The 20,017-nt window shown below is 63.5% G+C and overlaps 2 protein-coding genes across 14 annotated transcripts in view; both read left to right on the forward strand.

The window, feature by feature from the left end:
- The window catches only part of TLN1 (talin 1), a 28,811-nt gene extending 28,491 nt beyond the window's left edge, over positions 1-320 (forward strand). Inside the window, exon 56 of the mRNA XM_075726137.1 lies at positions 79-320. Within this exon, the coding sequence (XP_075582252.1) occupies positions 79-210 (132 nt within the window). The 3' untranslated portion in view covers positions 211-320. The remainder of the gene's footprint in view (positions 1-78) is intronic.
- A 5,050-nt stretch (positions 321-5,370) lies between these two features.
- Positions 5,371-19,885, forward strand: TPM2 (tropomyosin 2). 13 transcript variants are annotated; one of them, XM_075726138.1, is made up of 9 exons: positions 5,371-5,484; positions 6,284-6,409; positions 12,945-13,078; positions 14,720-14,837; positions 14,974-15,044; positions 15,300-15,375; positions 16,019-16,081; positions 16,414-16,483; positions 19,587-19,885. In XM_075726138.1, exons 1-9 carry the CDS (start codon positions 5,371-5,373, stop codon positions 19,667-19,669), a joined length of 855 nt encoding a protein of 284 aa, XP_075582253.1. In that variant the 3' UTR covers positions 19,670-19,885. The 13 variants fall into 13 exon arrangements, with proteins under 13 accessions (XP_075582253.1, XP_075582257.1, XP_075582256.1 ...); XM_075726142.1 differs by lacking the exon at positions 15,300-15,375 and adding an exon at positions 15,825-15,900; XM_075726141.1 differs by lacking the exon at positions 19,587-19,885 and adding an exon at positions 18,316-18,412.
- Positions 19,886-20,017: the final 132 nt, after the last annotated feature.

The raw sequence follows: 20,017 nt of genomic DNA on the forward strand, positions 1-20,017 counted from the left end.
GGGCTCGGCATTGCTGCGGCCGAGGCTCCGGCCATCCCTGTCGGAGGCAGCCGTGACCCCAGGGCTCTCTCCCGGCAGATCATCGCCGCCCAGGAGGAGATGCTGCGCAAGGAGCGGGAGCTGGAGGAGGCGCGGAAGAAGCTGGCCATGATCCGGCAGCAGCAGTACAAGTTCCTGCCCTCGGAGCTGCGGGACGAGGACCAGAACTGAGCCCCGCGCCCTCCCGCCGCTCACTGCACAGACTGCTGCCCACCCGCCCGCTCCTATTTAAGACGACCTGCCTCGAGCGAAGGGCTGCCTGGGCTATACCAGAGCTCTACCCGCACCCAGAGCACCGGGACTAACCCAGCCACCACTCCAAGCCGGTGCCGCACCAGCAACTACGCTTTGCCGCCCAGCCCACCTTCCCACGCTCACCCAGGGCATGGCCAGAGTGCCCGGAGGGACCCGGCTGGGTGGGAGCTGGGGCTGCACCGGCTCAGGGCTCACCCGCCTGCCCTGGGGTGCGGGGCCGGAGAGCTCTCCACTATAGGGGATATTTCCATGTGCCTTCATCGTTCCCACTTGTGCTCCTTCCTTCTCCTTTGCGTGGGAGGGAGAGAGGCAGGCAGCTTGCCCTCTCCCGTGCGATGGGGTGCATGGTCTTTTGCTGAGCTCGCATGGAGCCTTCTTTCGCCTCCAATGCCTTATTGCTGGCTGAATCTTCTTCCTCCTCCTCTTCCTCTTTCTCTGCAGTTTTCCTGGGAGGCACTGAGCCCCCTCCATGAGCATCATATTCAGCCTGGGCCCCTCTAGGGAGCAGCAGGCTGGAAGCCACAGTGCCTCTGCTCAGGATGTGGGGGATGCGATGGCTTTGCCCCCGGAGCTGCTCTTTGCCTTCCCGTGGTGCTTCCCCCCGCCCGCGGCCCCAGCCAGCTATGCCTTCCTCCTCCTTCCCAAGTGCCTGCATCGTTTTCCAAGATCTGCAGTATTTTTGTAACTTTTCCATTTCTCTAGTATTGAGCCTGCAGCTTTCAAAGTTCATTTATTCCCCGCCCCCCGCCCCCCCCCAGCTTGTGCCCTGCCCACTAACACCCAGCTTTCACCAGGGTCCCATAGCCCAACATCCCACCCCTCCTCGGCTCCGGGACCCCCATCACTCCCCCTTTGCACTTGCTGAGGCTTCTCTCACTATTTTGATACTTTAAGCATCCCATATTAAACATTGAAGGAAACAAGCTCCCCCCGAGGCTCTGGGGTGGGGTGGGGGATACTGATGTCTCCTTGGACAAATGCATTTGTCAATAAAATCTACTTTTCCTGCTTTCTTGCTGCCTGGTTATCAATGCCTTCCCCCCCGCCTGGAGAAAGGGAGGGCTGGTGGGCAGGGGGACAACGGGTGCCTGCCCTCCCAGCAGAGGAGGGGGGAGCGTAGCACGGGTGCTTATACAACATGGAAAATATTTGAGGCACGTCCAGCCCCAGGCACCCAGCAGGCCGGACCCCCGCTGCCAGCCATGTGCTGGGCCTTGCAGGTGCTGCCGGGGGGCCACCACCATGGGAGGGGGCCCTGGGGATTTTGCTGCTGGGGGATTTGGGCTTTGGGGTGAGGGAGGCGGGGGGGGTAGCTGGGCTCCTGAGCCCATTCCTGCTGCTAGCCAAAAATATGCCTGGGTAGGGTGCTACAGGGGTGCAGGTGGGGGGGACCCCTGTCACTGGTGGCCCACCAGTGTGGAAGTGGCAGTGCTTGGCGTGCTGTGGGTCCGGGAATGCGGCCGGAGCGCTCTCGGCTGCCGGTGCTGAGCTCACGCCCCAAAATAGCCCCCCGGGGCCGACCTGCACGACAGCAGCTGCCCCGAGCGTGTCCCCACCTGTTCCCACCCCGTCACTCAGCGGGGGTTCGGGGGGCCCGAGCGGTGTCGAGGCGGGCAGGGATGCTGCGGGGTGGAGCGGGGACGCGGGCGGGCTGGCACGTGTCCCCTGCCTCTGGGACCAACATCACGAGCAGCGAGGGCAGCATCCCACAGCATCCCGGCTGGCAACCCCTGTTCCTTGCGGGCACATGTCTGGGGGTGCGGAGGGGCTGTCCCCCCTGGGACGCTTACCCCTGGCTGGGCTCCAGGCTGGATTTGTGGCTCTCGCAGGCATCCCAGTCCTCCCAGCTGTCCCCTGACAATCTGCGCTGGCCTGACCTGGCCCCAGGCTCTCACCCAGGTACCGGCCAGGCGCGGGGCCCCTCTGAGCAGACAGCAAGGTCAGTGAGCGGGCACAGTGTGGCAGCAGCCTGGGTCTCATCCCAGCATCCCAGAGCCAAGGGAGATCTGGCACCCCCAGCACAGGGTTGCAAGCGTACCCCTGCACCGCGTCCTCCGGGCTGGGGTACAGGCGAGGGGAAGTGGCACAGACACTAGGAGAGGCACATGAGGCTGGGAGCCCCCTGAATCTCCTTCACTGGAATGAAGGGTTATTTCGGTAGGGAGGTTTGGGGGAGCACATGCAGGGGCTTGGATCACAGATGCCACAGTCATGAGGTGCCAGCACCTCCATAGTGACCCAAATCCGGCTGAGCTGGAGGCAAGCAGGGAAGCCACAGCCAGACTTCTCAGGGAGCCCAGGGGCAGGAGGACAGGTTGCGGCACAGGTTGCGGCACAGGTTGCACTTGGGAAGTTCCTGTTGAACAGCAGGACAAACCCTTCCCCAGGAGGGTGGTCGGACCCTGGAGCGCTGCACGGAGCGGGGTCCCCATCCTTGGAGACCTTAGCCCAGGGCGGGGCTGAGCATGGGGCAGCAATTGGAGGGATGTGCACCCACACGCCTCTGCACCCCTTTGTCCCAGAGGTCACCCCAGAGGATGGCCTTGAGGTACTCATGGGCCTGGGCACATGGATGGCCCCAGCTGTGTCGGTCGGACATGGCCACGATGCCTGTAGCAAAGGGGAGTGGGCAGCAAGGGAAAACTGCATGCTTTGGGGGACATCCGAGGTCTGAAGCCCTGCCTGGCTCCAGGGCAGCTGCCTGGCTGCTCACACCATGCACATCATCGTCTTTCCCCTGTGTGCCGAGCCCATGAAGTTGCTCCAGGCTGAAGCATCTCACAGAAAACCATCCATTCTCACTCAGGAATGACGGGAAACGGATCTTCCCCCTCCCCTCAGAAGCTGCGTGCTGGCAGTTACTGAATCTCCTGTCCAAATATGTGCCTAATTCGTCAGTATTAATAGCTGCTCTCCAGAGTCCAGCAGTGGCTCTTCTGCTGCTTTCCCCACGGCGCCAGCAGCCCCTCGGTCCTCGGCTGCTCCTATCCCTCCTACATCCCCTGCAACCTGGGGCTGAGGGCTCCTAGAAAGCCACTTTCTCCAGCTCTCAAAAACTTTTTGCTTCTCTCTGCTTGGAGCACTAGTGCCAAAAAATTGTGGCAGGCAAGGGCTGGATGCAGCCCCGGGGCGATGGGCTGGGGCAGCCTGCACACTCCTCCTGTCCCTGTCCCGTCCCAGCCTCCCCATGTGCAGCACGGCTCCCGTGGCCCCTCCACTGGCTCCTTCCAGCCCCCCCGGCCTGGAGCCCACCCTGCAGCTGGGAATGCGCCAGAAGCATTTACGAGCGTTATTAAAGCGCGGGTTATTTTTGGAGGAGCCAGGATCTGAAGGGTTTGCATTTTTTTGCCTGTGGAATACAGTTTATTTAGAGCAGAAAGAGAGAGGGTCAGCGGGCTGCCTGTGCACCCCATGCCGCCCTGAAATGCCACCCTATGGGCTGTGCATGTGCTGTGTGTCCCCGTGGGTGCTGGGAATGGTGGCACCAGGGTGCAAGGCAGCAGGGAGGTGGGTGCCAGGGAGCTTGCATGGAGCCGGGGCCCTCCTGCCCCACAGTGATGCAGGAGCTGGATGGGGAGGTCAGGGGCTCAGCCTGCTTCTTTCGTGGGGGATTTTTCCCCACGTGGGCAGTGCCAGCCCACAGTGTCCCCAAGTGCAATCACAGCCCCTGGATGTCCTCAACTGCAGTCACAGCCCATGGGTGTCCCTGAGTGCAATCACAGCCTGAGAGTGTCCCCAAGACTTCAGTGCCAGCCCATGGGTGTCCCCGAGTGCTGTGCCGGCCCCTGACATGCCCCCAAGCCAGTGCCAGCAAGCAGGGTTCCTCAGGCCCCAGGATGCAGTGACAGGGCATACATATGCCTAGGGCAGTGCCAGCCGTGCGATGTCCTCTCGCACGGGGACAGCTCTGGCTGGAGCAGAGGCAGGTCTCAAGCCCTGGGGGTGGGTGGCTGGTGGTGTCCCTGGGGCACAGTAACAGCACACTGCCAACCCACACAGTACCTGAGCACAGGGCTGGACATGGCGTGTTCCCCACAGTGGTGAGAGGCCACAGGGGTCCCCTCCAGCCCCATGCCACTGGGGAAGTGCCACCAGAAATGCCCCCACCGCAGCGCTCCAGGGTGTCCCTAGCACAGTGCCACTGGGGTGTCCCTGGTGCAATACTCCTAGAGTGTCCCCAGCACACTGTCGCTGGGCTGTCCCCAGTCCAGTGTGCCCAGGGTACCCCAGCACAGTGCCAATGGGGTGTCCCTTGCCCTGTGCCACCAGGGTATCCCTAATGCAGCGCCCTGGGGTGTCCACAGCACAGTGCCCCCGGGATACCCCATAGCACATTAGCCCGGGGGGGTCCCTCACCTGGTGTCACTGGGGTACACCTAGTCCAGGGCCCTGGGGTACACCTAGTGCAGCACCACTGGGGTGTCCCCCACCCAGTGCCACCAGGGCATCCCTAATGCAGTACCCGGGGTGTCCCTAGTGCAGTGCCACTGGGGTGTCCCTAGTGCAGTGCCCGGGGGTGTCCCTCGCACAAGGGTGTCCCCTGCCCGGTGCCACCAGGGTGTCCCTAGTGCAGTGCCACCGGGGTACCCCTAGTGCAGTGCCCCGGGGTGTCCCTCACACGGTGCCCTCGGGGTACCCCTAGAGCATTGTCCCGGGGTGCCCCTTGCCCCGTGCCACCGGGGTACCCTGGCGCCGTGCTCCGGTGTGCCCCCCTCGCACCGCCCCCGGGGTGCCCCTAGCGCAGTGCCCGGGGTGTCCCTCGCCCGGTGACCCCGGAGGTGCCCGGCGCCGGGACTGCGGCGCTGCCGGCCGGGGGTGTCGCCTCCCCCCGCCCCCCCCCTTGTCCCGCTCGGTGCGGCGGCCGGTGGCGAGCCTGTCCCTAAAAGGTGCTGGCGGGCGGCGGGGGAGGTGCCGGGGCAGCCCCCGCCCGGCGCGGCCCCTCCCCGGCTCTTAGGCGGCGCGGCGGAGCGGGGGGCGCAGTGCCGGTGCTCCCGCCGCCCCCGGTGCTCCCGCCGCCCCCGGTGCTCCGCGCCTCGCCGCCGCCCCGCGCTCCGCCGCCGCCACCCCGCCGCCACCATGGAGGCCATCAAGAAGAAGATGCAGATGCTGAAACTGGACAAGGAGAACGCCATCGACCGTGCCGAGCAGGCGGAGGCCGACAAGAAGCAGGCGGAGGACCGCTGCAAGCAGGTGGGTGTCCCACGGACTCCCCTGGCATTGCCCTGGGACCCCCTGCCTTAAAGGGTCTCGAGCCCTGGGGACCCCGTCCCGATGGGTGTCCAGCCTGGGGACCCTCCGCCCGAGGTGTGTCCAGCCCCAGGTACCCCATCCCGCTGGGTGTCCAGCCTGGGGACCCCTCTCCTAGGGGTGTCCTGCCCTGGGGACCTTGTCCCACTGGGTGTCCAGCTTGCGGATCCCAGCTCTAGGGGTGCCCAGCCCTTGAGACTTCACCCCACTGGGTCCCCATCCCCAGGGACCTCACCCTGCTGTGTGCCCATCCCCTGCAGACGTCACCCCACTGGGTGCCTGTCCCCAGGGACCAGCAGCCCAGCCTGTTGCCCCGACCACTCATGCTGGTCCCCTCAAATATGCCTTATCTTGGTGGGACACCCCAGTGCCACCTCCCTATCCATCTGCCAAGGAGACCCTTGGGGACAGCCTACTCCCACCCCAGCCACACAGAGATGGGGACCTTCTCAGTGACCCCTGGAGCTGTGTCCCCAGGTTGGGACCTCTCCAGTCCCCTACGCAGGGAGGGAGCCCACCACCCCCTTACCCCCACTGGGTTCAGGGATGCTGGGGGCTGCTCTGGACCTGGGGACCAAGGGCTCCCCAAGGATATGTAGCCACAAAGTTGACAGAGGGAACGTGTCTGTGTGCTCCTGCTGTGCCCTCAGCCTGGGTGTCCCCGGGAGGGGGATGCCCATCCCTCCCCAGCCTTGTGGGCACTGCCATCCCCTCTGACCCACACCCTCTGTCCCTTCCCCAGCTGGAGGAGGAACAGCAGGGCCTGCAGAAGAAGCTGAAGGGCACGGAGGATGAGGTGGAGAAGTACTCCGAGTCCGTCAAGGAGGCCCAGGAGAAGCTGGAGCAGGCAGAGAAGAAAGCTACAGACGTATGTAGGCGCGCCAGCAATTCCTCCCCTGCGCAGGCACTGGACCTCGGGGGGGGGGCGTGAAGGAAGAGGGGGGCCTTATATGGAAAGCGTCCGTGGGGAAGACTGTCAGGATCCCATTCCTGTGACACTGACACTGAACCGGGCTGAGATGCAGGGCAGGGACCGGAGGGATCCTGCTTGGGGTGCGGGGGCCAGGCAGGCACCGCTCGGGCGGCCAGTCCTGCCTGGAGCTTTGTGGGCAGCCACCTGCCTGGCTCCGCAAAGCTAATGGGGATGAGTGTCCTAAGCTGTGTCACCGGTCCCCAAGCATGCGCCTCTGCAATGCTTATAGGAAAAACTCTGTGGCACTTGCTAGACTGTGGCAGGAAAGCGAAAAAGAGTAGAGAAATGGAAAAAACCCTTGCCTGTGACCAGCTGCTGAGTGCTGGCTGCAAGGAAGGATGCTTGGGGTGTGTGTGGGGGACTCGGTCATTTTGGGGTCCAATGTGCCACCCTGTACCCCAGGAAGGGCAAGGCCAGGAAGAGTTTTATTTAGTGCTGTGACTGATGTTTCTCCTGGGAAATAGATCCCACCGGGGAGATGTTAGGAAGGTGTTGAAATTGGCTTGTGCCCGGCCAGGATGAAGGGTGGAACAGCTGTGTGCGGCCACAGAGCTGCTCAGGAACCGGGTATAACGACCTGCGGTGCCACACAGGGTATTTGACACCCTATAAATAAATCCTCCTTTTGATAGCCAGTCCTTCTTTGATGAAAACCGACCCTGGAAACTGGAGGAGAAGCTAAAGGGGAGACCGCTGGAGGATGGCCAGGAGGGCACGGCCAGGCTTTTTAGGACTGAGAACAAAAAATTCAATCCCAGCTGGTTTATGGAGCTAAATGGGGGAGATGCGTCAAATCTCCAAGGAGGGCACCAAGGACAGGGGTGAGCAGACAAGGACGAGCAGTGGCAGCACAAGTCCCTGGGGCGGCCCGGAGACCCCGGGGAGCGGATGGGGGTCTCCCCAGCATTGTTTGCTGACCCTATGGACCTGCCCTGGTTTAGATACCAAACCAAGTAGTTAAAACATTGAAAATCCTCTGGAAGGGCACATTTATCCCGGCATGGGGCAGGCACGTCGAGCTGGGTAGGGTGGCTGCCATGTGTAGCGGGGTCCATACTGGTCTGACTGGATCCATGCTGGTGCAGGACAGGGCAAACTCAGTGTGGGGTCTGGCTGAGCGCGGACAGGATGGCCCCAGTGTGGGGCTCAGAGGAAGGGGCAAACGGTGGCACTGGGCAGACATCGTCCATGGGGTGCGGAGTGGTTTGCTGCTGGCAGAGGGCTGTGCAATGCTGTCCTGGGCAGGGAGGGTGCGTGTCCCCGCTCTCGGTCCACAGCGGCTTGGCCAGTCTGTGGGCTTCGGTACAGAGAGTCCCATCCCAGCAGATACTGGGGATGGGAGCCACCAACCCCTCCACGGAAGGGCTGGAGGGGGAGGCATGGTGAAGGAGCAGCGTCAGGGCGGGCAGGCTGTCTGCCGTAGGTGCGGCGGGCAGGGCTGGGAGCCCATTGCCAGCGCAGCCGCCCTGGGTCCGTGCCGAAGCCTGGACAGGCTGCGCCTGTCTGGGAGTCACCAGGTCCCCGTGCCAGGGACCTGAACATGCTGACGTGCCAGGGCTGGTGTCACCTCCTCCCCGGGACGAGGTGCAGCACAGCTCCTGGCTCCAGCGAAGGAAGCGGAGGGTAGACCTCCGGAGCCCACCTGCCTGCCTCCCCAGGGACCCCCGTGCCCCCCTTGGCTGCCAGGACAGTGTGTGCCTGTGAGCACAGAGCATCCCTCGATGAGGTCAGGGCCTATCACAGTGATCCAGGCAGGCTCCTGCTCTTGGCAAAAATGTCAACAAATGCCTTAAAAGAATAGATGTCCCCCTGCTCTGGCACTGCCCCGCCTCCGGCACTGGGTGGCAGTGCAGGAAGCCCTCGGGGACTGCACTAAGAGGTGCAAAGGGACCCCCTGGGCACTGGGAGGGGAGTCAGATGGTGGCACAGACCGGGGGGCGCCTGACCCCTGATCTGCAGCTCCACGTCGCTGGCGGCCCCTTGCCGGCAGCTCTGCGAGGCCCCCGTGGCCCCACCAGCCCTTGTCCGCAGGAGGGGCAGCCCGCCGTGCCCAGGGCAGGGTGCGGGCAGGGGCTGCTGGGCACGGTGCAGCTGGGACAGCGGGTTTAGGCAGGGCAGCCCCCTCCGGCCCCCCGCGTCCCCAGCCGGTGGCCTGTCCCTGGCCACCCCAGCAGGGCTTAGGGAAACTCCGCCGCTCCCAGGCCGTGATCCCGAAAGCTTCACCCAAGTTCCCGCCCCGGTTGCTCTCCCTGGCTGAGACTTTGCTCTTATTTGGCGATTCCCCGAGCCGGTGGGAGGGAACGGGGCTCTGCTGGGAAGTGACTGCATCCCTGGGTGGGGCCAGAGCAGGAGGCACCCAGCCTGGCCAACGGGACTGGGGTGGCTGTCCCCCCAACCTGCTCCCCAGCTCGCCCCCCGCCTGCCTGCAGCCAGCTCGTCCCGGCCCCGTTGCTGCCAGGGACCCCCGTTTCTGCTCCGGGCCCCATGCGCTGGCTTGGGAGCGCTCTTGGCACCCAGGCGTCGGGGCTGGGAGCGGGGCAGGACTGGCCGGGATGGAGGCCAAGCCCGAGGCCATGCGCTCCCGGGGGACCCGCGGCACCGCCTCCTCTGCTGCCGCTTGGCAGGAGGACATGGGGCTGCAGGGCTCTGCTGGCAGCGCGGCTGGGTCCCCCCAGGACCCCTGGCCCCAGAGCTGAGGGCAGCCGGCGGGGTCAGCCCGGGAATTGGCGTCCCTGGAGGTGGTGTGAAGTGTAGCCAGGGCTGACTGGGAGCTGTCAGAGCTCCTTAAGGGAGGATTGAATACCACCAGCACCGGCCCCTCCTTACGGATCAGGGCATGTGCCCCGGCCCAGGATGCAGAGCCAGGAGCTGGGGACTGGCCTCTGCCGTAGGGCAGAGCCCTCAGGGCAGCTGAGGGGTGTAGGGGGCTCTGTGGGCCCCATGGGTGTCTGGGAGGCTGCCGGCCAGGTCCTCATTTTGGGGAGCAGATGCCAAGGGGCTGAGCACGATGGCTGCTGGGCACCTGGCTGTGCCTGGGGTCTCCAGCCCCACGTACCCTGGGAGGGTGCCCAGGAGTGGGCTCTGCCCCATCTGCCCCATGCCTCTCATTGACTTACCTGTGGCCCCTACGGGGCAAAACTTCATGACCCCCCCCCCCCCCAGCTCTGCAGCAGAGGGTGTGGGGGGCAAAGCTGGGGTACACTGCTCCTGTGCCCATGGGGGCTCACAGGGGCCAGGATCTGGCACTCCCAGGCTCCCCGGACCCCTTTTTCCTCAAGGAAATGGACTCCCTCGGTTCCATTGCTCTGGGGGATTTTGGTGGGTCTGTGCACCCCTGCCTGGGAGGCACCATGTACCCTGGCCAGGGAGGGGACTATGTGCCCTGCCTTGGGGGGGGGGGGGGAGGGGCTGTGTCCCATACCCGGGGGGGCACTGTGTGCCCTGTCTGGGGGTACCATGTACCCTGCCAACGGGGACGGTGCATCTGCCCAGGGGGACACCATGCACCCTTGCCCGAGGTGGGGGGGACAGTGTGCCCTGCCCAAAAGCCACAGCGCGTCTTGCCGAGGGGGAGAGGGAGGGGCGTAGGGACAGTGACTCCTGCCTGGGGTCGACCATGCGTCCTCCCCAGGGGGGCACCCTATGTCTTATTTGGGGTGAAGGGGGCTGTGCACCCCTCCTGATGCCTGTCCCCTGCCGGGGGTGGGCACCTTGCACCCTGCCCGGGGGTCCGTGTGCGCCGCCCGGGGGAGCGGCGGCCCAGGTCCGTCGGTGGCAGGAGGAGGAGGAGGAGGAGCAGGAGCAGGAGGAGGAGGAGGAGCAGGAAGGGATAGAAGCAGGGCGGGCGGCGGGAGCGGCCGCTGCCTGAGCGCTTCCTGCCCGAGCCGGCCGGATCCCACAAAGGGCTCTGGCGGCGCGGCCTCCCCGCCGGCAGCCCCCACCATGGCCGGCATCAGCTCCATTGACGCCGTCAAGAAGAAGATCCAGAGCCTGCAGCAGGTGGCCGACGAGGCGGAGGAGCGCGCCGAGCACCTGCAGCGGGAGGCCGATGCCGAGCGGCAGGCCCGGGAGCGGGTAAGGGCCGCCGGGGCTGGGGGCGGGGGGGGGGGGGGGGGGGGGGCACGGCGCGGCGGGGCTGGGGGATGCCCCGGCAGCTCCCCGGGATGCCCCGCCGGCTCCGGCCCCGCCGCCGGCACCCCTCCCCGCCGCCGGCATCCTTCTTCCCCGCGGGCTGGCCCCGGCCACCCCGCCAAGCCCCCCGCCCCATCCAGGTGCCATCCATGGCAGCGCTGCCATCCAGGTGCCGCGGTGAGACACCCCCCCCCGGGGCAGGGGGGCTTCGGGCAGCGTCCCTGCCTGCGGGCTGCCTCCTCCAGCTGCCTCCTCCGGGGGTCTTGCCAGGGATGCTGGGTGCGGCGGGGCTCCCCGGGGCTTCCCTGGCTGCCGGGGCACCGGGGAGCAGCCAGCGGCCGGCCCTGCCTCGGCTCTGCTGGGGGTCGGGCAGGTCCTGGGGAAGGATCCCCTCCCTCGGAAGCCGGCAGTGTGCACAGCTGGAAGTCCCACGCCCAGGCTCTTGTCTGACTTCCAGCGGGCTCTGCGGTCCGGGCCGCAGCCGTCGCAGAGCCTTCGGCTCTCCGGCGTGTCCCTTTGCGGGGACAAGCCACCCCTTCGCGCTGCCACAGGCTAAAATTTCCACTCTGGCAGTGGGACGGCATTTCCAAGCTGCCGCTTGTTCCTGGTTTGGCTTTTTTATTGTTGTTGGGGCTGGGGTTTTTTTCTTTCTTTTTCCTGTGCCCACTCCTCTAACATCCTCACCATATCAGGAACGGCAGAGCTGGGTGCGGTACCCGGGCTGTTGTCACTCGGGCTGTGCGCGGAGGAAATGGCCTCTTCCTGCAGCTGCAGATCAGGTTCCCTGGTCAGTTGGCACTGCTGGAAAGCTCATGTTCCCAAGTGTCCATCCGGGCAGCTCTGACCCACTTCGGGGGTGATTCCCTGGGAAAAAAGCTCCCGCCGGGATGAGGCAGATGCTGCAGGCACAGCATCGCCGTGCGGGGGCCAGCCCCAGCTCCCCAGTCAGGCGGTGTGGCTGGGGACGAGCTCTTGATGAGCCTGGAATAAGCGTGTTCACTGGTTGGAGGTGGCTGTTGTGCCAGCCGTGGGGCTGGTTGCCCTCCCGGCATGCTGCCGGGCTGCCCTGCTTGGAGAGGCGCCGGCTGTGCCCGTCCCCACCCTGCCGGCTTGTCACGGGGGACCGTGGGTGCTCAGCGGGGCCACGCAGGGTGACAGCCCCTCGCTGCTCCCAGGGTCCCCCTGCTTGGCCAGTGTCCCCTGGGGCATTCCCGGCGCTGGAGCACAAGGCCGGATGGGGCCGGGTGCCGCAGCCGGCCAGGCCTGCTCCAGCCCATGAATAAGCAGGAGACATTATCCCCTGGGCTGGTGCATGCCTCCCTGCGTCTTGGTGCACAGGGCTTGCCCTCCGCGGTGAGGTCTCATCACCACCCATCCCTTTGCGCCCGGAGTTTGTCTTCCCCGCAGCCCCCCCGTCGGGGAGCAGGGCCGGGAGCTGCTGAGGCAGCATTTCCCGGCAGTGGCGATGGAGCAGAAGGCCTTTACCAAATGGAAAGAGCGCGAGGCCAGGCATCAAGGGGCTGGCGGGGGGCCAGGGCCACTGCTCCCAGCCGGCCCCAGCTCCTGGCCCCGTGTGCGGGGAGCCTGGGAAAGTGGGGGGCCCCGGTCCCACAGGCCCTGGCAGCTGCAGCTTGGCTGGGCGCCAGCCCGCTGCGAGGGGACCTGCTCTGTTGCCCCTGGCACCGCACTGTACATCATCTGGGGAGGGGGCCGTGCTCAGTTTCAGGCTGCCCCGTTGCGCAGGGCCAGGGGGGTTCCCGCAGGAGAGGCTCCCGGCTCGCTCCGCCGCCTCCGTAAACAGGAAATCCACAAGCAGCTCCCATCTCCTTTTCGGGAGTGAAGCCGCACAGGGCATTCCTCCCCCTTTACTCACTGCTCTGCAAACCCCAAATACCATCCCCGTGACGGCACGGCTGCTCCGGCCACCCTACCCCAGCGAACGTGCCTTGTTCCTCTCCAGGGCTGGAGCTGGAGGTGCGAGGATGCGGTGGAAGGGCTGCAGGTGCCGGGGTCTGGTTGTTTGGCCGGGAGGAGCCAGCATCAACCAGGGTGCTAGAAATGGAGAAAATCCCATTGTCCTTATAGAAAGGCGAGGGGATGTGTGGTCAGGCATCCCATTCCAGCGAGCACTGCCTTGTTGCGTGGTGCCAAGGGGTGTTCTGGATAGCGAATGCAGAAGTAACCACTGAAAATGCTTTTTTTAATATATATATATGTATATATATACATGAGACATTTTTTAATATATATATATATATACATGAGACATGGGGTGACCAAGGGGTTTCTGCTCTCCCAGGCTGAGGCTGAAGTGGCTTCTCTGAACCGCCGTATCCAGCTGGTAGAGGAGGAGCTGGACCGAGCCCAGGAGCGCCTGGCCACCGCCCTGCAGAAGCTGGAGGAGGCTGAGAAGGCGGCTGATGAGAGCGAGAGGTGTGATGGGAAGGGACAGCGGGGGTGGCATTGGGTCACCACTGTTTGCAGGCAGCTCCCTTGGTTTTGCAGTGGGGTCCCTCTGAAGTCACCTTATGGGGTTTTTGTTGGTTTTCCTGCAGACCCCAAAGGGAGAGAGCAAAGCCACAACGTAGAGAAGTTCCCCAGATACAGCCATTCTTAAAAAGGCTTTAAAATTTCCAGGGCACCCATAAAATCCTAAAAAAAATTGACCTGGTGTTTGTACAAACACTAGGCTGTAACCAAAGCCAGAGGGTGCTTGGAGCCTGTTTTCTGCCCCAGAGTAGCCTCCTGTGCTCAAGGGGTCAACAACAGCCCAGGAGGGGACATCTGTGCCTGGCAACCAAGGTGGGCGTTTGAGAACGAACCAGCCTCATTCAAAAAAACAGTCCTGCAAAGTGTGTTGCCCCATCCTTGCAGCAAGCATGTTTCCCGGGCAGGAGCTGTGCAGGCAAGGACACTCAAGTTGCACAGGAGTGCCCAGACATGTCATGGCATTCCTGACAGTTGTGTGAGCTCTTCCTTCCATTGGCAAAGACCAGTTTGAGCAACAGCATCTGAGCGAGAGAATAGTCTCCAGCAGTCCCTGCTGCATGGGTTCACAGGGATTCAGTGACCCCCTGCCTGTGAGCAACATCCCTGAAAGGGAAAAGGCTTTGCCACAGGATGTTTTCTAGCATTTTGTAAAGGTTGCTGACCTGCCAGGCTGCTTTTGTGGATGTTGTGGCTGTCTCATCCTGGGCTGCACACATTTTCTTCCCCAAATGATGGGTTCGGGACCTGCCTGGTTGAGAGGCACCGTAGCCACATCTCCTTGCTCTGGAACATGGCCCTGGGGCCAGCTCTGCTTCTTTAATTGTGTGCAGGAGCATCCTTGGGGGACCACTGGTGTGACCCTACTGCGTGGGGTGGCCAGTGAGTGCCAGCATCCCCAGGCGATGTCCCATGTCTCTGGAGCTGGCAGATGGGTACAGTGAGCAGACAGGATATTGTGGTTTAACCCAGCCAGCAGCTCAGCACCACGCAGCCGCTCACTCTCTCCCCCTACCCCAATGGGATGGGGGAGAGAATCGGAGGAGTAAGAGTGAGAAACACTCCTGGGTTGAGATAAGAACAGTTTAATAACTGAAATAAAGTAAAATAGTAATGATAATAATATAATAATGATAATAATAATAATAATATACAAAGCAAGTGATGCACAATGCAATTGCTCACCACCCGCTGACCGATACCCAGACAGTTCCCGAGCAGCAATCGCTGCTCCCCAGCCACCACCCGCTCCCCCTCCAGTTTCTATACTGAGCATGACGTCATATGGTATGGAATAGCCCTTTGGTCAGTTTGGATCAACTATTCTGGCTGTGCCCCCTCCCAGTTTCTTCTGCACCTGGCAGAGCACGGGAAGCTGCAAAGTCCTTGACTAGCATAAGCAGTACTTAGCAACAACTAAACCATCAGTGTGTTATCAGCATTATTCTCATCCTAAATCCAAAACCCAGCACTATGCCTGCTACTAGGAAGAAAATTAACTTTATCCCAGACAAAACCAGGACACGGGAGGTGCAGGTGCCACCTCAGCCCATGGCAGTAAGATCTTCTGGCTTGCACTTTCCTCAGAGGCATGAAGGTCATCGAGAACAGGGCCATGAAGGATGAGGAGAAGATGGAGCTCCAGGAAATGCAGCTGAAGGAGGCGAAGCACATAGCAGAGGAGGCTGACCGCAAATACGAGGAGGTGCGTGCCCACACCCACATGCCCCCTTCCCCCAGTTCTGAAACCCCGGCAGCAGCTGGGGCCGCCTCCTTGCAGCGCTGTGCCCCCAGCTGGGGTAAGCGTGGGGCCGACACGTGCCTCTTGCTGCTGTCAACAGGTTGCCCGCAAGCTGGTCGTCCTTGAGGGAGAGCTGGAACGCTCTGAGGAGAGGGCAGAGGTGGCAGAGAGGTGAGCAGGTCTCCTGGCGGGCAGCGCGCGGGGGTCCCACGCAGCCCTTGCCCCAAATCTATGGCAGCTATGTGGACAGAGATGTCTGCATGGGGTTGGGGATGGCCCTCCCTGGGAGCGGCAGGGTCTGCCATTGCCATTGGGGTGGTCCCTGGGCTGGCAGGCTGGGGACAGGGGGATGCCAGCCCGCCGGCAGCACATCCTTGACCCTGTTCTCTGCTGTCCCGCCCCCCGGGTGCCCCTCTTTCACCCCAGCCGAGTGAGACAGCTGGAAGAAGAGCTGCGGACCATGGACCAGACCCTCAAATCCCTCATTGCCTCAGAGGAAGAGGTACTGGGGCAGGGGCGCAGGGCGACGCGCAGCAGCCCCCCTCTCTCTGTCGCTGTCTCTCGAACCGTGCAAGCCACCTCTCTCCTCTCTGCACCGCTGCCTCCGCCACCCACCTCCCCTTGCCTCCCCCTCCGGCGGGCGCAGGCTGGGCACGCTCCTCCATCCCTCCGTGCCTGCTCTCCTTCTTGGTGGGGCTGGCAAGAGCCCGGCTGGCGGCGATGCACAGGGCGTCCGTGTGAGGAGGCATGAGGAACAGATGAAGGGATGCATCCCAGCAGCTCCCACTCACAGCGGCTCTGCTCCTTCTCCACCTGCGCTGAGTTTTCTCCTCTCTCAACTTGTTCTCTTTCTTTCTCCTTCCCCGCACCCGCTCTTTCTGCTCCCCCCTCTCTCCTCCACCTGCCCCTCGGCCCTGCTCCCCCTCCTGTCGGCCCCTGCTTGGGATGTAGTAAATGTGGTGACCTAGAGGAGGAGCTGAAAATTGTCACCAACAACTTGAAGTCCCTGGAGGCCCAGGCTGACAAGGTAGGACCCGGCGGGGCTGCTGGGGCTGGGCAGAGTGCATGGGGTCTGGGGGTGCTGGGGTGAAGGACGGCTGGAGGCATGCCATGGGGCTCATGGGCGCCCGTCTCTGTCTCTGCAGTATTCCACCAAGGAGGACAAGTATGAGGAGGAAATCAAGCTTCTAGGGGAAAAACTGAAGGAGGTAAGGGGTGCGGGGCCAGCACTGCATCAGTGCAGGGATGAGTTTGCCGTCCCGTGTGGGTTTTGACCCTGTTGTGCCCGTGTCCTCTCACCCTTTGCAAAACTGTAGCCCTGCAGCATGGCAGCTGCCTGGGTTTGGGATGCCCCCGTGGGGGGCATCAGCCTGCTGTGGTTTAGGGTGTGGGGTTCCACGAGGCCCTTGTCCCTTGCCTTTCCCAGGGGAGGGCTTGTGGGATGTGGTACGGGAGATGCAGATGGGGCAGATTTGGGGTGTGCTGCAGCCCGTCCCCGTCATGCCCTGCTGCTCACCCTCTCCCCCTCATGCTTCCACAGGCTGAGACCCGAGCGGAGTTTGCAGAGAGGTCTGTTGCAAAGCTGGAGAAAACCATCGATGATCTAGAAGGTAAAATGTCCCCGCTGGCCCCGTGTCCCTCTTTCCCGGGGAGCACTTGCTGGGACGTGCCCCCGGCGGGGCTGGACAGGGCTTGGCCGGGGTGAGGGGGTGGCAGGGGTCCTGGGAGGGGGGAGGCTGGGTGGCACGGTGTCTGGTGTGGGAGCACAGAGCTGCTGGGCTCTGGGCTCTGCCCTCGGGTGGGGAATAGGGCCACATCCATGCCGCCTGTGCCCGCACGCTCCCGCCGCCCTCGGCCTCTGCTCACAGCCACTCTCTCTCTCTCCGCCACCCACCCCCCCGCCCTGCTCCACCTTCTGCCCCCCACCCGCCCCCCGCCTGCAGACGAAGTGTATGCACAGAAGATGAAGTACAAAGCCATCAGCGAGGAGCTGGACAATGCACTTAACGACATCACCTCCCTCTGAGCCCCCCGCTGGGCACCGGCACTGCACCCCCCTGCCTGCCTCTTCCCTCCCCAGCTCGGCCGCTTGCCTGCCCGGCCATCCCACTGCTCTCCCTGCCTGCTCTGTCCTCCTCTGTCCCTCCTAGCCCCGTGCCTGTCCGTCGGCTCCTTCGGGACAGAGACAGGCCTGGGGTGTTCCCGCACTACCCTTCTTTGTGGGGAGACGAGGTGTAGGTGCTTAGGGGTGTTTGGCAGGGCAGGGGAGCGGCCCCTGGGACCCCCATGCGCTGGGCAGACAGTGCCTGTGCGGTTGCACGTCCACACCCCAGCATTGCCCGGTGGGGACCAGGGCTGCGCGCAGGAGCCCTTCGCTCCAGCAGCTCCCTCCTCGGCTCCCCAGCAGCACAAGCACCGGCGACACCGCAGCTCCAGGGCCGGGGGGCCAGCTGCCCCTCACATCCCCCCCAGCAAAGCCCCCCGGTGCTGCTTGCTGGGCCCGGGGTGGGGAGGACCCCACACAGGGGAAGCGGCACCTCCGCCAGCAAAGCTCAGGCCCGGGGGATGGAGGGTTGGGTCCGGCTGTGCAGGCAGCCCTTTCCCAGGCAGGCAGCCCCCGGACCCCCGGCTCCTCCCTCACCCCTGCCTCCCTTCTGTCCTTTGCACATCGCTCTTCAGTTTGCATTTCATGACTTTTATGTTCTGTCCCTCTGGGTTACTGAGTTGGTTTCAATAAAGCATTTTCTTTCCTTGGTTTCTCCTTTCTTTTCGTCATGCTCCTCTGTCCCTCATCTCCTGCCTGTCTCACACGGGTGCTGGCAGCTGGGTGGTAGCAGGCGGCTGCAGGCAGCTCACAGCCGCGGGACCCTCGGGACGGCCGTGGCCGAGCCCCGAGCGGCTCCCACGCTGCCAGGCTGAGCAGGACAGGGCCCTTTGTGCCTTGGCCTGGGGGATGACCCCCACCACCCCTCCAGCTCTCGTACGCAGCTTTCCTCATCTCATGCCATCTTCTCCATGACTCTCTTGGCCTGAAATGGCAGGGTTAGACCTGGTCCTGTCCCTTCCCCATCTCCACTCCCAGCCATTGCCTGCAAGCAGTGGTCTCAGCCCAGGCATCTCTACTGCATCACCCTCCCTTGATGCCTTCATCAAGGGCGGACTCTACCCTTCAGCAGCGATCCCTAAACGGGTCCCTGATCCTCCTCCTCCTCCTTTCTCAGCATCCTACCCTGCCCCACAACCCAGTTCCCAAATTGATGGACCCGCAGCCCCAACCCTGCCCCAGGACCAGCTCCCTCTTCCTGCTGGCCCAGCTCACCCCACTGCTGGCTGGGCGGCTGCAGGATTTCCAGCGAGGGCTTTGGGGAACACTGTCTCTTTTCACTAACTTGCCTTTCTCTCTCTCTTCCCTCTGCTGCGCTGATGTCTCCGTTTTCTCTAGAGCGCTCCCGGCAGGAGGCCGAGAAAAACCGCGTTCTCACTAACGAGCTGCGGGTCATCCTTACCGAACTTAACAACTGAGCTGCCCAGAGCTCCCGGCCCCAGTGCAGCCTCCCTGCCCCGTTTTGGCCAGGCTGGCTCGGGGCTGGGAGCCCCTGCCCGCTCCCCACCAGGGCTAGGTGTGGTGTGGAGCCCTGGCTTATCCCCCTGGGAGTAACTGCCCTGCTTGGGTGGGACAGGGTGACCCTCTGGAGCTGATTAGCTTTTCTTGGGGGAGAATGAGGGGTTTTGTGATGTCCTGGGATGCCCATGCAGCAATGGCTGTCCCCTGGCATCAGCCTGGCCCTGCTGGGGAGGGATGCAGTGGTTTGTATTGCTGCCTTCCTCCCCTTGTCCCAGGATTCTGGCGGCCAGCTGCTTCTTCCTCACTCTGGTCATCCCAAACTGTGCAGGGACGATCCCCTAGGAGTGGGGTCCCTGCAGACTGCTGGGAGGGCTGGGATAGGAGCAGGGGACCTGGCAGCACCCACTGCCCCAAACTTGGGGCAGGGGACAGGGAAGAGGCCAGCAGGGAGCACTGGGAAGTGGGGCTGGGTGGGCAGAGCTCTTGGCCCATCCCAGTCCCTAGAGGGAAGGAGGATGCCGTTTGGAAGCAAGCACCAGAGGAGGCTGCCTCAGCAGCAGGCTGCCTGGCAGAGCTTGTCCCTGCAGCCTCGTTAGCTCTGCTCCTTCTATCTCTGCTGTCCTCTCTGCCCGCCTTCCTGGGCTGCTGTCTCACTCCTCTTCTTCATGGAGCACCGCTGGGTCATGGAGCAGGCACAGGTTCTCCTCTTTCACTGGCCAAGGGTTTGTGCATGTGCCCAGAGTCGGTCGGTGGTGATGCCCCAGGGCAGGACGTGCTGGTGGCTGGCTGGTCAAGTGTACCTGCCACAGTACCTGTGCTGCGGAGGGCCCGGCCACGGGCAACGGGGCACCTTGGGAGGATGGAAATGCTGAAGAGCGGGGACCGCCTGCTCCCAGTGACTGGCCTGGCTGGTCTGGCTGCCCCGGCAGGTCCTGGAGTGGCTGGGCTCATCCCTGCCGGCAGTGGGGCTGCTTGCGTGGTCTCTGCTCCGCAGGGATGCCCCGCTCGGCTGGAGGCTGGTGCCGTACTGAAATGTCCATCTGTGTGCGTGTGTCTGTGCTTGGTGTGGTGTGTGTGTGTCCGGCTGCATCTGGGTACACTTGGTCTGTGTCTGTGTGTGCGTGGCTGGGTGTCCCTTGTATTCACAGAGAGTCTGGCCAGTGCCAAAGAGGAGAACGTGGGCATCCACCAGGTCCTGGACCAGACCTTGTTGGAGCTGAACAACCTCTGAGCTGCCCTGGGGAGACCCTGTCCCTCTTCCCTACCCCACACGTGCACCCCACTGGCACGCTCAGGACGTCATCAGCTGAACTTCGTCTTGGCCAAATCCACACATCCATTGAGAAGGGAACCCCCTTACACTGTGGCTCGGGGGCGTCTTGTCTGTGCACAGCCTGACTGGCTCTGTCCTGTCTATATGTCCAAATATTAAAGCAGTTTGACAAGATGGATGGGTGCGCTTGGTCCTTGTGGGTGGGTGCAGGCTCTGGGAGGCGTGGTGGGGGTCTCCCTACCCCGTTCATGCAAGGAGGCTCTGCAGGGGCTTGGGTCCAGGCAGGGTGGGTATGGCCAGCGTTAA

The sequence above is a fragment of the Pelecanus crispus genome, chromosome Z (genome assembly GCF_030463565.1).
Source record: "Pelecanus crispus isolate bPelCri1 chromosome Z, bPelCri1.pri, whole genome shotgun sequence".
NCBI classification, from domain to species: Eukaryota; Metazoa; Chordata; class Aves; order Pelecaniformes; family Pelecanidae; genus Pelecanus; species Pelecanus crispus.